Source organism: Mesitornis unicolor, unplaced genomic scaffold, assembly GCF_000695765.1.
Source record: "Mesitornis unicolor isolate BGI_N332 unplaced genomic scaffold, ASM69576v1 scaffold11737, whole genome shotgun sequence".
NCBI lineage: Eukaryota > Metazoa > Chordata > Aves > Mesitornithiformes > Mesitornithidae > Mesitornis > Mesitornis unicolor.
The window spans coordinates 38,158-56,507 of NW_010198443.1; the positions used below are offsets into that span (position 1 = coordinate 38,158).

At 41.4% G+C, this 18,350-nt stretch overlaps 1 protein-coding gene across 1 annotated transcript in view; it reads right to left on the bottom strand.

Annotated features, from left to right (window-relative positions):
- TRPC5 (transient receptor potential cation channel, subfamily C, member 5) overlaps positions 1–18,013 on the bottom strand; it is a gene marked incomplete at its 5' end in the record, with an annotated part of 43,425 nt that extends 25,412 nt beyond the window's left edge. Inside the window, 3 exons of the mRNA XM_010189153.1 lie at positions 1,045–1,184; positions 3,831–4,167; positions 17,492–18,013. Coding sequence (XP_010187455.1) covers positions 1,045–1,184; positions 3,831–4,167; positions 17,492–18,013 — 999 coding nt within the window. The remainder of the gene's footprint in view (positions 1–1,044; positions 1,185–3,830; positions 4,168–17,491) is intronic.
- Positions 18,014–18,350: the final 337 nt, after the last annotated feature.

The window sequence follows — 18,350 nt, forward strand, 5'->3', positions numbered from 1 at the left end:
TGCCTGCAGACAGGCTTGGGCAGGACTAAACAAGGTTGCTTTGGGGAAGTCCTCGTCCTGGTTATTAGGAGCTGGGCTAAAATAACCCTTCTATCAGGGCAAACCCAACACAAGAGCACAGCAAAACTAGAAAGTACGTATGTGGCCAAGGAGGAGACTCCAGTTATTTGATATTCACCTGTGTAATTACACTAATGGTAGTGAAGTTACTGCCGATTCCTACCAAGAAAAGAACCAGCCCAAGCACGCAGCTCCAACTGAGGGCAGAGAGAGCCACTGAATAAGGATGTTTGCAGGTGGCCATTTGTGTCTTCTCTGTGTCTTTGAGAGACAGAAGGAAAGTGCTTCAGGCCATCCTCTGGCTTCAAAACATGTGCATAGGCTGACTTGGAGCATCAACAGTTTCTAAATGTGGATGGAGCCTTTGAGGAGGAGCTCTGCTGTGCATTCTCATCACAAATGGAACATGACAGTGAAGAAGCTACAAGGTGCTAAAGATCCAACGTGCTCGTCATTTCCTTGCATATAGTTTAAAACTATACATTGAGGAGGAGATGTGGACTCCTTTATATCGGACAGAAGTCTCCTACCAGCAGGTTTCCTTTTCTTAGTAGACTTTTCACAAACCCCTGGAAAGTACTCTACCAGGGGCTCATGAACTACAGAGTATAAATCTTGGCTGTAGATGTTTTCAGGTAACCCTACTCTTGTCTTTCCTTTACTGGTTTATTTAAAAATCATGTTTTCACTCTGTGTAGCATTGTTGAAAAAGGTCCAGCATCGATATGGGAAATAAAATGTATCTTTGGCAACTGAGTAGCTACAAAATGGGCAGCAAGTGGCGAAACTTCCACCCAATGCCCAGGACAAGAAGGAAAATAATTCTCCAAACAAATTAATAAGCTTTCCTGATGAATTTTCAAAACTGGACTGCTTGAAAAGCAACTTTCTCTTTGACGTGCAATTTTGATTTTGACAGTTTCTACTCTGTGTACTACAGTTCTCACATGCAGGTTACAAATCCTCTCTCCCAAGTTACTGTACCTTGACGTAGGCAACGATTTTAAGGGAAATAGTTGCAAGATAGAGGGAGTTCATTGCAAAATCCATCAGATTCCACCAGTCATGTACGTACTCATTGAATCCACCATCCCACATTTCCTTTATTTCTCCCCAGATAAAACCTGTAGGAAGAAAGAGAGTTCATTGTCATGGTGAGGCATTATTTGCCAGTAAACCACTGTGTATATCTGATACAGATAAGTGTAATACTGCTGATTATGAGGCATTTTACAACTCTGTGGGGAATGCAGCTGACATGAAAAAGACCTAGGTTTCCTATCCAAGGCTCCAGATATACACATAAGGAGACTGCTTGAAACATACGTTAATTATAACGAGTATGAGCGGTTTGGGTCAGATGAAATTTGTTCTACATGAATAAACTATTTAAGCAACTGTATTTGGCACAGTTTCTAATAGATTGTCTGCTCTCATAGAAACTAGCAGTAATTCACTGCTCAGTTGGACAGTGCTGATTTTTTCTGACTTTCTCTGCAGAACGTGCGACACAAGTACCAGCTTCGGTGTGCCAGTACATTTCCTTCCTGACCTGGAAATATCACACCAAAGCAGGAAGGAGTGGATTAATTCTCTCTGCACAGTCACTGTATTTATTCATCTTGCTGCACAAAAAGCCCATAGGGACTAGCTGGGGAAAGAAAAGGTAGGACTCAGCATGAAAAAAGGCACTGCAGCCTGGCGTTGCATCTCTCAGCAGTGACTCACCTAATGTCAAATCTGGCTATGGGTTTTGCGAGGTGAGTATTTGTTCCCGAGGATATGGCCAGAGCCCATCATCTCAACTCCAAAATGCCTTTTGGTAATAATTTTTGGCACTTGCTAACCTCCATTATACTTCCTTGCAGCTGGAGGGGTGCAAGGCAGCTTCTGAAGTTCCTTACCAGCCTGCTAAACCTGGCATGCAATTCTAAGTAACTTTTATGTCCTTTATTGTAGAACTGTGTAAGTATTTTTGAAAGCCAAAGTCCCATTAAAAAGCAAATGGCAGCTAGACTCCTTCACCACCTACACGCTTCCGAGAATGTCTTCAGAGCCCCCAGATATTTTGAATAGGCCAGTTTACAACATTATCCTTGAACGAAGACCTGAAACATGTGTGCAAAGAAAAACAAACCAACAAAATACACCTCCAGGTACATTACCAGTACAGTTACCCAAACTGCTACCCATTCCTAACCACGGGATACTGCAGTGGTCACTGAAATGCTACTTGCAGCTCAAGTTTTAGGACCTGAAAGTTCAAGCTGAAGAGCAGATCATGTTGAAATGAACTGTTGCAATCACCCAAATATCAATCTTAACTCTTCAGCTGCCAGCCTGAGCAGGTCAATGGTCAGGCAAGCATAATGTCAAGGCCAATAAGGTAATTTTATTACAGCTGCCTCCAAATCTTTGCATGCACACAAAACCACAAAATAAATCAACGGAGAGGAGCCTGTTGAAGAACTCATACACTGTATTTATAGTGAGTTATCGTTGCTGGTTACTATAGTTACAGCAATGCTGTGTGTGCCTGTTCTCTTTCTCTTTTTATAGTGGAAGATATTTCTTAAATAATAACCTTTAATCTGGTGAAACTGTTCTAATTTCTCTATTTAATAAACAGTCCCACAATATCCCTGTTTATCTGAAACAAAGGAACTCGAGAAGACAGCTGTAAGAGGTGATTTTGAAAGGATTTTTAAAATGGATTATCCTTCTTTCATCTGCAAATCAGTTTTGCTGAAATGCCTACTATTTCCCTCAATTTTAACCATGAAGTTAAAGTGAAGAGATCACCTAAGCTCAGAAAAGACATTTAACCTTCTCAGCTTATTCTGAAGTTTCTACCAACACATACATTTCAATGCCAAAAATGCCAGAAGATAACGAGGTTTGAGTTACCAATTGTAAGTTGTCGTAGAGCTATGCAAGGAGCAAAGTGCCCTGGGTCACAATGGAAAGTGATTTGTCAATATGTTTGCAACTCTTAGTTTCTTTCAACATTTTTTATCAGTATTTTTAGGTTTGGCACAGGGAACAGCCAGGTTCATTCAGCACAGAACAAGCCTGATTCAGAGCCACCACAGAAACAAGGAGCTGGGGCCCAGTGAACACAGACACCACCTGTCTTTTCACCGTTGTGGTTGCCCAAGCCAGACCAGAATAAGAGCTTCACATTTAACTTTCTGATAATAAACACTGCCTCCTTCTCCTGCTTATGCTAGAGCTCTCGATATTGATTTAGTCAGTGTTTATCAGCACAGAGTAAGATTTATCTTCCCTTTTCTGCCTTACTTTGGGCTATCTGGGAGTCTGGGAGCACAGGAATAAACAGGTCTGGTACCTGCACACTGATCAGTGAGAAGGCGACAGAAAACACAGGCTCTGAGCGCTGCCTCCTGCCACATACCAGCCAGCAGAGCTAAGCCAGCATGTGAAGTGACACTATTTGTCACTAGCATGACCCAGAAGCTAATTCCTAACCCACTCCTCACACAGAGCATGGAGGAAGCAGGGAGAAAGCCGTGTCTGCTGCAGCTTACTCAGGGTCATGTCTAAGGGCATGTCAGATGGCAATATGAACAGCAGAAAAGCCCTAGGCCAACAGAATCTGTTGTTCCAGAAGGAGCCCAGCTGTTTTATGCAGTTACTGAAGCCAGCTGCCAAATCTCTTTACATGCAGATGGTGCTGAGATCAGAAATAAGTCTGCCATGGGTGCGAGTCAGGTGTCCGCGGCTCAGGCATTTTTGTGTTTCTGCTTTACCTAGAACCCAGGGCAGGATCATCCACTCCACGATGGTGGGAGGTGGCCCCTGCATGTGAAGGTCAGTCCTGACGATGTGCTGCGACGCCAGCAGGAGCATGAAGAGGAAGGTTAGGTAAGAGCCGGTGTGGCAGATAAACTTTATAAATGGCTTTTTAATGAACAGTCCCAGCCTGCTTTTCGGTGCAATCAGGTATGCCACGGATAGCACAGGAAATAGCAGTCCAATGGTGACACAGGTCAAGAGTTTTACTGCCCAATGTTTCCGCCTCCATCCTGGAAAACCATCATACCAAAGTGTTGCTAGTAGCTGCTGGCAGTTTGGCTGAGCAACAAACTGAGAAGGAAAAAAAAGGAAAGATTATTATTGACTGGTACTTCATGTGCACTCCCCCTCACATATGTGTCAGAGCCCACACAGACCCTTATATTAAGTTTGGGCTGGCTATGGGGTGGAAAAGTGTATTTTGGAGATGAGGGGAAGAAAGGAGGGAGATTTCGCTCCTGTTTTTCTACATAGGATTTCAGTTCTCTGAGGTTTTTTCTATCTGAAGCATCCGTATGTAGATCAGTCACTCACCACACATGAAGCCTTGTGCGAAAGTGATACAACGAAAACTACTACGAGCTTTTTCCCTTTCCATGTGTTTCTGTTTCAGCATATTCTTTTTCAGAGTGTTTCATGTTTCAACTGGCTCAAACAAATCCCTGTCAGCATCTTTAAGAAGTGACTAAAAGATGTGACAGGAGGGAAAAGGTGTAAAGCTCTAAGTGTTTGTGAGAGAGGCAGAGTGAACGTCTCCAGTGTGAAGTGTGTGGGGTGCAGCACGTAGTTAATGTATAGCATATGTGTGTGTGGGCTGGCCTGGCCATCAGACAGCACGCGGTAATGTGAAGGTCAGCCAGGTGGTATCTGTTAGGAAGTGGGATGGCACATTTGTAAATGTGCCTTGCTGTTAAGGAAGAGAGCAGTTGTAACATGGAAGAGATTAAGCAGAGGTAAAAAGAAACCTTTGATCACAGTACCAAAAGAGAAACTGTAAAGTTAACTTTCACTTTGTAAAAAATAGCATTATGATGGTTATTTATTGCATCTCAGTGACTCCACACCAGACATGCTCAGGTTGCAGCTACTTCAGGCTGTTCTAATACCTGACAGCCCTCGGAATTTCACACTCAAGCCAAAATATCTCTGGTCTATGCCATAAGACTTTGTGTTCCTGATAATACCTGGACAGCCACAGAGGTTTTGAAAACTTTTCACACCCATAGCTAATTAGAGATGTTGGCAAGACCAAAACAACTGTGTTTTTCTTTACATATATGATTTCTAATCCGTCTTAATGAAGTTATATATCTGATCTCCTAAATTCAAATTTCTCACTGGGCTCTGCAAGCTGAAAAGAAAATCTCACCTACTGTTCTGAGGATGCTTGTAATACTTATTTTGCTGTAATTATATCAGAAAAAGTGCCCCAGCATGGATACAGTTATTGATAAACATGCTCCTGTAGCAATATAATTTCATCTATGATCACAGCTATGTCAGGAAGAGTCACTCTTTGCATGGACACAATCATACGAGCAGCATTTATCTGACAGACAAAACCTCTGATAAAGCCGACTCAAAGCGGTGAGTAACCTGAAGATGACAGTGCTGTTTCTTACACTTGGCTCATCGATATATAAAAGGGGTTTCTGGGAGGGATGTAGTGCCACCATGCAGGAAGGATTTTATCAGGCAAAGCACTCTTTCACCACTGCAATTTAATCCAGTTCTTGAACGACTATGCCACCGTAACAAAGGGACCGGTTCTGAATACAAGTTACTGTTTTGCCACCCCTAGTTGTGAATATATTTTACATGCTGTAACAGGCTGTTTATATCAGAATTAGACCATTTTTGGACTGGGTAGTTCAAATATATGGACGAAACAAAATTAGTAATGAAAACACGATCTCCAAGAGGAATATCTGGCATTTATGAAGCTGGATGTTTATGTGTTATTACTATAATAAACAGGACTGCTGCATTTAACATACAAGTGACACCGTGCTCCAGAGGGCATCAGAAAACAAAATCAGAAACTCATTTGATTTGTAATCAACCTACACATGCACACAGCAGAAACTGGACACCAGTTGATGTGGTGAGAATCTCCAGAAAAGGCCAAGACCTGTTCCCTGTAACAATGAGAAAATGTTACTGTAAAATTCTAAGTCTGAGGACAGTGGGGAAAGAAAAAATACTACAGAAACTGAAAAAACATCAAGCATTGCTTGTCATTTGCTTGGGTTTTAATCTGTGATTTCAGAAGGGTCAGCGTGTTATGTCTAAAAGCTGGAAGAAACAGAAGGTTACGCTGCTGTATTTTCTCATTTAAGATCACAAACAGGAGCTGTGACCGGATGCGTTCTGCAGTAATTTACATGGTAACAGATACTGCTGTTTCTCAGAGATGAGAACAACTTTTTTTTCTTTTTTTTGAGGGGGATAATGTATAAACACATTTTCTCTTTATCACATATGATAGAAAGCTCTAAGGGGAGAATAAAACTGTTTTTCCCTTGAGTCAAAGTCAGAGTCACTTGAGAAATCAAATGACTTCATGTTCTTCTGGTTGCTGTGCAACTTGCAAGCATCTTAAAAGCGCCTCTTCTCCGCCTAATAGCTCATTTCTAAAATCTGTTTTCTGTGTTGTATCTAATGTTAGTTCTTCAAATGGAGAGAAATTCACACATCATGAAAGAGCAGCTTTAAAGACCAGCTTGGCAAAAGAGAATGGAAACGGAAAAAGCCGTTAGATTTTCCAATCAAGCCCATTGCAACCTCACTGAAAAAGGCCTAAGGGAAATTTAAGCACACCACAGAAAGAAACTCTCCTTAATGTCTGAAACCATCAAATGCCATCTTTATTACGGGTAAGGCTAAGCACTTACTGATGTAGACTTTTCCTAACTCGTATTAGTCCAATTTATTAATCACAGATTTAAAATCAGTAAATACTGCAGCTTAGATCTCAAGTGGTGCAAGGACTACAGCTGACTGAAAAACAAAATTTACACTATACAGAAACACTGGAATTCTGAATTATAACAAAGAAGTCAACTAAGCCCTGGTGGGCTGTCTAAAAAACCAATTGCTTTACAGTAAGTTTGTGTTAACTTGTAAGAATCCAGAAATCAGCTATTTCCCTACGTAGTCCTGTGAATGCTGGCCTCATCTTTGTTTCTAGGTGTTGTTACCTAGTCTAAACCATCAAATTCATTGACTAAACCATTGAATGCTCAAGTCATTAAAGACTGTCTAGGATTCATACTGCAAAATCAATGAACATAAAATATAAAACCAAGAAAAAGCTCAGCTTTAGTCCTCTTAGGTGTGAAGTAGTCTGGAACTGTAATAATGCTGTGGAACTTTTGTGATCATCCGTAATTTCAAATTTATTCATAAAGTTAAGGAAACAATATTATTTCTACTTTGCAAATAAAACTGTGATCTGGAAAAGCAAACTGACTTCTCCAACACTACTTATGCCAAGACCTTTCCTGAGTACAAGTTCAATTTCCATGTAAGTAGGGTCCCAAATATGTTTTTTCACCTTTTTGCAAAGCCTTTCATTTGTCATAGATAGAAACAGTGCATGTTTATATTACAGTCTTGTATCATTTCACATGACCATGTGACAGGATTTGGTATCGGTTACAATTTCTGCACGATGAAAAGGAGAGATCGTGATAATTTAATAAGTGCACATTGTCCCAGGTTTGTACATGTCCGGAATCAGAGGCAGAGGTGCTGTAGCAGAAGCTCTGTATTTGTTTAAGATGAACAGATGACTCGCAAACAGTGAAATTTCTCCAATATATAAGCACAGTATCGAGCATTGTGTTTCAAGGATTGTTGCATTATAGGAGCCTCCACTCTATGACAAATGGCAGCACAAGACATCATCCCACAGATGTGATCGAGAATGCTCTGACAGTCGCATTAATGAAAATAAATGCTGCCAAAAGGTGGCATCTATATTCAGTTCAGCTAATGTACGAAGTATTCAATGCTACGAAGCCTGTGGTAGTGCTGGCATTGTCCCTACCTGTAGACAAAGCCTGTAGATGCATTTCAGGGGCAGGTGATCCAGAGAGCAAGCTCCTTCTTCATTACCCATTGAGCAGAACCTGTCCCTACCTGAAGACACAGTTCACTTAATGCCTAGGAGATAATATGCAACACAGAGTACCTTCTTCTGAGGACACCACCACCGTGTCACCAGTGGGCAAGATGCTCAGCCTCCTGGCTTCTGAAAATGAGGACAGGCATCTCTGCCTTTCCAAGAAGTGAGATCAGCAAATTCAGTCACGGTTGGGAAGCACTTTGAGGGTAGAGGCTACTGCAATACAAAGTCTTTTATGTTCTCTCTTTCTTCCTTCATTCTTGCCAGGGTCTTTGTGTAACATTTGGCTTGCAGCTGGATCGTGCTATTAGAGAATTTCATTTTCAATATTCATCATCCTGTCACCTGATCCTCTACCAAGTGGAAAATTTTGAAGAGGAAAAAAAGAAGCTGTTTGGATGGAGTGTCTTTTTCTTAATATCTCATCTTTACTGATATTTTTATGTCACCTAAATTCTACTTCTCAGGAAATAAATGCTTTCTGCATGTTGTGCCATTAATATAAATATCAAACACAGAAATTATGTTCCACCCCCCCTCCCCTTATCTATGGGGAAATCCCTTATCTCTCACAGTCATAAGTAATTTAGGATCAGACACAGATGGGCTGAGATGTGAATGCCTCGGGGAGCAACTGAAATAGCTCCCTGATAGACATCAGAGGGGCTGAGCACAGTAGCTCTCAGCATTTTTTCTGATTATCGTGAAGGCTGCCAACAGGCTCTTGTGTTTGGAGTTTGTTGGATTTCTTTTCTGTACTCTTGCTGAGGATGGTGATAGCGAATGCTCTTCATAGATGAATAAGCACTAATTTGTAACTGCAGCGCCCTGTGTTAATAAGCAGGACCGAGTTCTTCTATCAGTCGGCTACATCAGCTCCCAATGAGGTTACCACTGAGAGCCAAATGTGGCATGGGAGCCATGAAATTCACTTTAGTTCCCCTGTCTGACACCAATTTCAATACGTTAGATCTCCCCAACAGCGCTGCATCCCACAGCATCTAAAACATGGCAGCTGAATACTTGCAAGGTTACTCTGTTTGAGAATATTATTATATGCTGCTCCCCTCTACAATTAAAGCTACTTTGACTTTGGAAAGGCAGATTTCCATATGAACCCAGCTAGATTTTGCAGTCTGTGTGACAATGAGGCAACTGCAGTGTCTGATATAGGAGCATAAGTATATAGTTTAGCTAGGTTTGTAAAGAACATAGATTTCCTGCGAATCCTATCATGTAAAGGATAAATGCCATTGCCTTTCTCCACTAGCACAAATCCCTGTCCCATCCTGCAGAGCTTCTGCTTTGTGCACTCTGCCTGCATGTCCTACTGAGGAAGAAAGGAAGTGCGGCTGTTGTATCAGTTTGGTTGCTCTTAAAGGAAATTCCAGTGGGCAATACTCAAAGAGCTGCATTTCTAAATTAGTCCAAGACAGAAGAGAGAAACTATCTGTGGCCTAATTTGATGCCTGCTGCAGAGAGCCAGTAAGCCCTATGAGACCAGATATTCTACATAAGAAATAGCAGCCTCCTCAAGTTTGCAGAGTTGCAAACAGTGAGATGAATAAGAAAATCCTCTTTGTAGCGCATTTCTTTTTAAAGTTCAACGTTGTTAATGGCTGCAAAGTTATTTACATTCTGCTGCTGAGGTGTGAGCTGCAGAGGGTAAACACCTAATGGCTAAATAATAGGGGTCCCACATATTCTAGGACAAAGGAGGCAGCTTGCAAATCCTGGGTACCTACCTACCCATGGAAGAATCAATTAATATAGTATTTAAGCTTGAACTTAAATCTGTCTCTGCTCAGAGCACTTAAACGTGTGTTTAGCTATAGGTTTGTATTTATGGCCCGTGTCAGCAGGATTTAAGTGCAAGCATAAATTCTGCATTGAATAAAGCCAAGCTGCTGAGCAGTGGTTCTGGAGGCCAACCTCTGTGAGCAGACACCCCACCAGAGCATGGCACCTCTGGGCCAGACCCCGAGCAAAAGTGCAGGTGTGAGCAAAACTTTCAGCATTTATTTGAGCAGACTGCAGTTGATAAATAAATTCCCGTAGGATGTATTTCAGCAAACATTCCTGAGTAGGTACAGACTGGACTTACAAAGGCAGTGCTGCAGGACTGAATCTGAGTGATGTAACTAAGAGAGAACCAGTTAATTTACCACACACTAACTGGTTTCCAAGAGCTGAACAGGGAATATGGGACATATCCTACAGAAACCCTGAAAAAACACTCAGGCTAAAAACTGTTTAGAGATGAATCTTGCAGTTTCCTCAAGTCCTCTTGCAGGCAGCACTTCAAGAGTTACAGATCTTGCAAACGAATACTGGGAGCTCTCACAGGTTTTAGCTGAAGTGGAGCAGATATTGACTTTTAAGTAAAAGGCTGGGTTTATTCTCCCTAGTGAATTTCTAACATTTACATTAAATAAGTGATAAGTAAAGCCAACATGAGAATTTTAAAAGTCATTCACAAGTATTTTTAAATACATACCTACTTTACCCTATTAGTGTTAATAAAAAGTCCTAAAAATATTTTTCATTTGCTGCCTTTCTGACCTGAAAAATATCTATGCTGAAACTATTTATTTTGGTTTCTTTTTTCTATTTCTACCTCACCTTCTACTGAACGAGTAAATTTAGCCCAGTATCCAGGAAAGAACAGACCAGCATACGATAAACACTTCTCACATTCTGGGGAACCTCGAAAGGTTACCTCTGCCTCTGAGTAATATCACCATTGTAGGGTGAGGAGGACAAATGCTTTGCTGAAGGATGTTTACTCAACCAGTTGGGGTTTGCAGTGAAAGGATAAGAACCCAAAACCTGCAGTTACAGCTTTTAAATGCCATTCTGCACAAGATCTCGGTTGGGGGCGGGGCAGGAAGTGTTCTGCTTAACCCATCTATACCACTTTTCTTGGAGAGAAGAACTGTGAGGTAATGGTGTTCTCAATGATGAGACATCTAAATGGCTCATCTGGATGATGATGGATCTTATGTACGCATAAGAGGTGTAGGGGAAATGCAATCTCTGTTCTTTTATCTATAGTTTCATAATGGTCTTCACTAAGTGACAGAAGTAAAGCTGAGATTCACAGGAATCTGATAAATCACAGTGAGCACTTCTACATCCAAAAGGGAGAATCCATAGCACTATTTTTCCACAGAGTTTATTCTTTCAGGGTATTATTCAAAGTGAAGTATGAAATAACATGATGTACTCTTCACTGCTGATGTAAAGCTGACTCTGAAAGGCACACTAGACCTTCAAACGTGGCAAGACTGAGCACTTGGCTTATACAACACACAAGGCGTCACTTCTTTCCAGTTTCTGTTGTCTACAGAGAGCAAATCAATCACGTCCTGTACTTTAACTTTGGCTTCCCAAGACTCGCCTCTTGCTGGCAAGAAGACTGATGGGATACATGAAGTTAAGGGAACCGACAAATTCACTAAATCATCCTTGAATGTTCTTGAAACAGTGGCAATCCCTTTAGCTTTCAACATATTTCTTGTCTTTGTCCAAGAGATCATTTAAGTCAGAGGAACAAGGCACCACAAATGACTTAAAGAATGATCCAGGCAGTGCCTGCGACACATTACACTAACACAAGCAGAGTCCTTGTCCTTGACTGACAAACCGGTCTTATGCTGTTTTTTCAAATTTGTGGATGGCAAGATTAGTCAGAGATGATTTTGCTGTCAAGAGATAGTCTTCTGCAGTTCTGTTCTGTGACAGCTGCAATATGTGGCTAACCTTCATCAAGTTGGAACATTTTGTTGTTACGTGAATAATATACCAAATAATGCTGTTTCCTCAAATAAACATTCAAGTCGTCTTTGACAAACTGATGAAGCATCAGTTCTCTGAATATTTCTTCCTCTTTTCTTCTTTTTCTTCTTCTTCTTCTTCTTCTTCTGCTGCTGCTGCTGCTGCTGCTGCTGTTGGAAAATGAAAGGTGACATTTGGACATTCGCTGCTTTAGAAACCCCTAAACATACATTTGGGTTTGTGATGGAGGACAGATCTGGAAGTAGCATAACCACACCACGCTCACCATCTATTATAATATCATAAGGGATATGGAAGTTCCAAGTCACTAGAAAGGAAAAAAGCCTCCACAAGGAGCAGCTCTGCTTCCCCCATCCAGTCCCAATAAAGATCTTTTCATGACATGGTATGATTTCATTCTAGAAACCTGAAAGTAAAAGTCTGCTTATTAATCTTCTGAGTTGTGCAGGCTCACTGAAAAGCGAACTTTTTATTGTGCCTTTAAAGAGCACAGTACAAATATTCAGCCCTGTATCATCTTACCTCCAGGCACTATGGCAAGAAAACAGACAAAACCACAGGAGAGTAACTTAGTGCTGCCTGCAAGCAAAGCAAGATCTGTGGCTCTCCATCAAGACACCTGAATGGCTTTCAAAACAGGTAAACAAGGTGCAGCAGATGAGCTTTGATTTTCACAGACCTCACATTTCATTTTCTTTATGCATCTTTGATATTTTTAAAAGCTCTTTTTATACACTGACTGAAGCGCCCTTAGAAATTTGCCAGGTTTATGCATCCTCCCCGGAGAATGATGCTGTGCTTCTAACTGCAGCCACTGCAGTTGTCGAGAGTCAAGACACAGCTGAAAAATATGGGGCATGGCAGGAATGATTATTCATTCCCTCCAGTACTGGATCTCAGGAGGTACTTTTCTATGCAAATGTCTTGGGAAAAAAAAAGAGAACTAAAACTTTTCAAGCTTCATCCTGAAGAGCAAACAGCAAAGAGCACTCTTTTGAAATTAGAAAAGCAAACAATTCTACTTCTCTCCTTTCCTGTCATTGTTTTAGAGTACAGAGAGTAAGAGGTTAAGGCTTCTGAGAGGGAATTTCATGCACTCCTTTGATCTAATTCAGTGGAAGTGCTAGGCAATACAGTCATAAGTAAAATACATCTTTTTCTGAGTGCCTTGCATCGTGTGTGTTTCTTACAGACAAACTCAACCTGCACAGCCATCTGCAACTATCAGTACCAGAAAAATACAAAGCACTAAAACCCCACTACTGTGATGTTTCTCTTCATTCTGAAGATGTGAATGAGCTGTGGTGGAGAGCACGAAAGCAGGAATAGGCTGAATGCGTATTGCTATTCTTGTGGCTTAGCAGAATGTTATATACAAGGAGAAATCTGCTCCAATAGACCTGATTCACTGCTATGCTATGGTTGCTTTACATCATTTTGACAATGAAAAAAACCTTAAAGGACATAAAAATTGTATTTGCATTCAGCCTGTGCTCTGATTCTCTAATACAGCAATGGTACACCTGTTCATACAACTGTGCTTTATGTGACTGGCCACATCCTAAGAGATGACTTTTCTCCATGTTTTCTTAGAAATGCAAACAAATTAACAAATGTGGAGCTAATTTGGTACCAGAACAGCGTAGTGAAGATTGATCTTCAAGAGCTGAGTTGTGCCTTTTCCTATTAAGTCTTCAGCACCTTTCTCCTTCCAGAATTAGTCATGAATAAAAGAATTTGAAAAGTAATAATATGAAGACAAATGCCATACACTACAGAGAATTTATGGACAGCCTACTTATCTCTTAGACCATGAATTCCCGTGACCCTACAAAAATAATTTCTTTTGAAAGTGGACTTGGAGAAAGCTGATGTGTCTGTGCTGGATCTAACTCGTCGTGTTTCACAGTGCACTAAAGCTGCCCTCATTTTTTTCAAATATTTTGTGACTGCCGTGCAAACAGTGATCACCACTATTAAATCCTCTCTATCTTCCAAAGAAATAAGCAGGAGTCTTTTGTAATTTGAAAATGAGGACACAACCAGTCAATACTTAAGATGAGACGGAGAGGGAGCTTGTGAACATTGCACAGCTTGGTTTTAACATTTACTACCATAAAATATACTCCAAAGCTACCTCAGGGCACATTTTAATCTTTCTTGTGTAATTGAAATTTTTCCTTCTGCATAAACAGTAATTTACTTTCTAGGATATATGGGCTTATTAAAAACAAACATGAAAAGCAAGAAATATCTTCTCCATTGTTTTGGCCCTCCTCCAAAGGAAATAGGTCTTCTTCCTCATGAGCGACACAATTTCCAGTTTATAACATACTAAACACATGTAATGACTGGGAGAAATGAAAAACTTTTACCTCCCAGGAGGTAGAACAGGAGCTTTTTCTACCCTTGTAAAGACAAAACCAGTGTCTGTGTCATGAGGCAGAAATGCAGTGGGATTTACCTCAGATATGAACCGAGGAGGAGCCTTTGGGATGAGGCTGGGATTCCTCTGGAGGAAGGGCTGACCTGAAGAGGTTCCCCCCATCACAAGGACGATTGAGGCAATCAGGCCAGATCCAAAGATAAAGTTGTGCATACCATGAGGATGCTGACTGGATTCAGTGTGGAGAGCAGGGATTTGTGTCTGTGGCAGGGCTGATATTGCTAATTTTGCTAAAAAATTAAGTTTGGTAGAACTTAACATGAAAGATCACATTTTTCTCCTGTAGCTAGGTGCCAAAATATGCAGCTCATTCAGCAGTGGAATTTCAAAATGCCTCAGCAAGATAAGTGTCTAATCTCCAACAGGATTTTGGCACTTAATCAGATTATACTCTGTTTAAAAACTTATTACCCACTTACCTGCATATTTAGCAGCCTAACTAGCTTTAAACAGCTTTCCTCCAAGGGCCCAATTTGGAGCAAGAACTGCCCATAGATGTCCAGCTTTTCCCATTGGGAATTTTTTTCAGTTCCCTACATTCACTGCTGGAGATCATCAATCTGCACTAGAAATTTGAATCCTGTTACTTTTCTGTTCCTGGAACAAACCGGCTCCTACTCTTCAATATGGAAGTGCAACGGGAGAAAAAAAGGCATGGTGGGTTCATCTGAAATGGCTTGGAGAGAAGGACACTGAATACTTCACTGTATCTGGTGAAGAGTACTCTTGAGCTCCCAGATCACTTATGCTGGTACAAAGAAACAGTAACTTTAAGATCTACTCCCTACCCAAAACACACTGTACTGCCCATCCATCCAAAGGCAACGATCTCTTTATCAACTCCCTCTTAACAACTTCTCTAGAAAGAATCTTGGAGTTGAACGTATCTGCCCCATTAAGCTGATACGAAATAATTTCATATTTGGGGGGAAATCTTGAGGTTTATTTCATTCAAAAAGAAAAAAGCTGTAGGAAATTTGTCCAGTAATTAATCTAGAATCAATGCAGGATTATGCATTCTTTATGCCAAATATGAAGAACTAACAACTGCAGTAACAATTTACAGCCCCAGAAAATAACTAAGGTCCACTGTGGATTTTTGTCTTAGACTACTAAAGATCTGACTTATAACTTTGTCAATGCTAAAATATGGAAAGCTTCTCAATCCAATCCCATTTAACGCTAAGACATAAAAAGCTTCAGCGGAACAAGATGATCTACTGTTTAAAAGTCTGCTGTTTCTCTCTGCAGAACTGTCTTTCACAAAACCAAACTTGTTTCTGTTTTCCTTCTTGTCCTCACAGAAATTCTCTGTCTGATACTTTTCAATCCTGATTAAAAGGCATTTCTCAGTGTCTCCCTATCAAATATTCCTACTGATTTGTTTCAGAAGCTGGCAGTGATGTTTGTATCTTGCTTGGTGTTTTGTTTTGGAACTGGTTAGAAAACCACAGCAATATTTTGTTATATTACAAACACCATCCTGCAGGATGCATCCAGGTAGGATGAGGAGGTTCCTTAGTGCTGGTTTCCCAAACTCGTTCATTCTGTCCCTGCCCACCAATATCCTACCTGGAAACAGCAGTGCCTTTAGCTGGCAACACAGAGCATATTTGCTATCATTTATGTGCTGGAACTGTCATGAGTATGTCACAAAAACATGGAATTTGTCCATATGCTTGGAATTCAGTCAAATATGGGTAATAAAAGAGGTTAAAACTGTCAAGCAAGCATGCAAAGATGATAAATCTGTTAATTTAAAATAAAAGAGCTTCAGACCTGTTCAGTGCTACATTTCGAATACAGTGAACACCTTCAGACTTGCAGTTTCTTACTGGGAACACAAGACAAAGGGAGCCACAGATTTATGCTTGGATGTCACCAGTGAGCCTGAACTGTGACAAGACATGGAAATCAGCAGTGATCTACACCCAGCAGTGCCAGCCATGTCCTAGCTGCTGAAGGGTGTCTGTGGGCACAGCGCCTGTGGCTACCAGGCCAGTATAAAGAAAGATGTAGAGCCTCTGGCCTTTCTTAGATTCGAGGAACATTTGACCTGATATTACTCTTCTCCAGACTGATTCTTCACTACCTTCGTGGCCCTAAAGCACTTACGGTGCTACCTAACCCTGTCAGCAAGACTGAAGACATGAGATGAAGCCAGCGAAAGGCTGACACTGCACTGGAGTAGCCCAGTAAGGCCAGTAAGTGACCACATACTAGATCCCAGAAAGCTTGAGGCTTCAGCTCCAGCTTGGTGCGTCAAGGGGCCAGTACTCAGGAGGTGTAACAGGTGCAAGGGATGAAAGGAAAAGCTCCATCTTTCACTTCTTGGCTACTGTACCTTGGATGGCATGAGCAGCCATTAAGGGAGGTGGGATGTATCACATCAGGCTGTCCTCATCTGGGTCAAGGCATTAAAAAAAGCATCAAATGCAGAGAAGACAGTGAAAAGAGTAATGTGGCAGGCTTTTCTGCCACTCCTGTCACCCTCTGGACACAGAAGAATGTAATAGATGTTGCAACTCAGTTCCTCAACCAAGCAAGCTAAATTCCTCCTTCAGATATCCTGGAATATCACTGGCCAACAGTAATATATCATCTGCTAAATTCTGTCCAAGTTTGGAAGGAGAAAGAAAATCCAGAGCCAACTAATGAAACTACTGTCAGCATTCTCCTTGGGGTCACGGCCTTTATTGAACCAACTTATAAATCTCTGGAGTTGCAGTGCTTCTGAAAGGCTCTGTGCCCTTTAGCTGAAGTATGTCTTTCCTTCCTGGTACTGTAGGCAGGAATTTGAATTTCTGGGAATTGCTTCTCAGTTCCTAAAACACGGATGAATCAAGGAGCAAGAATTCACCTGAGGTGTTTCAGGTGTGAAGAAGTATTCGCATGACGTGATTCACCTCTTAGCACCACATCAGCATTCTCGCCTACCAAAACTGCTGGTAACGTGGAGACCTGGGACAGTGAGAGTGCTTCTGATCTCTCCTGCTCTCTTTTGCTGCTGTCGTTTCTCTGGCCCTTATGTATTGAATGGGTGCAAGGAAGTGTTTGGTGGCAGGAGTGAATTGTGTATTATTTCCTGCAGTCAAGGCCTTCATGAGCCAGGAAACCGCTTCTAGCTTTTGGTTCCTGTAAAAAAAGCAGCTACTGGGAAAAGCTTTTGGAGCTAGCAAACCTGGAAATCATTTTACCAAATACATCAAGCCTTCACACACCTTTGCATTTAGATGACTTACCTCTTTCTGGTGATACTTTATTGCTACCTTTAGCTTTGCCAAATCATGACATTTCTGGGGATCCAGCTCTTCACTTTGATCATCTCTGTGATTAAGAATGATCTCCAGTTCTCGGGAACTCCGTGCTTGATCCAAAAGATCCTTAGCAAAACGCTTGCACTGCTGTGAAAGCTCTTCATATTCAGCCTTGAACTCATTTTCCACCTTGCTGAGCTCCTTCAGCTCCCAGCCCAGTCGAAAGGCCGTTAAGATGGGGTCCTCACTTGATAAGGCAATCAACGAAGGGCTGGCTAAGGCTTTGTAGATGTTCAGCCTTGACCGGGAATGCCTCAGGCTGTCCACCTCCGAGCTGGAGACACACTCCACACAGTTGCATCTGATCTGGTGTGGGCGTGGAATCGTTACCCGTCTTTGGACAAGCAGTTTGATGATTTCGTAGTTGTTGGTGTGAGCCGCCAGCATTATTGGGGTGATATCTGGAGTGAATTCTGAAAACTGAGTGTCCATCATCAAGGTTGGAACCTATATAAAGGGATAAAGTACAGTTATATTTCATGTGGAATAGCAGAAATCAGATGTCCCTCCTTCGCACTTTTGAAGTGATTTCATAACAAATCAGTGTTTTTGTAACACCCTCTGTTCTTTAAATCTTCTTGTATCCATGCACACACATACGCTGCTATTCTGGCAAAACCATCTACCCACAAATCATGCCTGTCTGTCTCTCGAGCAGGATCCTGTGACCATTCAGTTCCCAGTCTGGTGTAAAAGTCAGCTGCATCCCCATATGAATGCGTTATATATGAACCTATTTTGGACTGGGTATTGGTTCATATACCGAAAGGTGGATTTTGTAGGG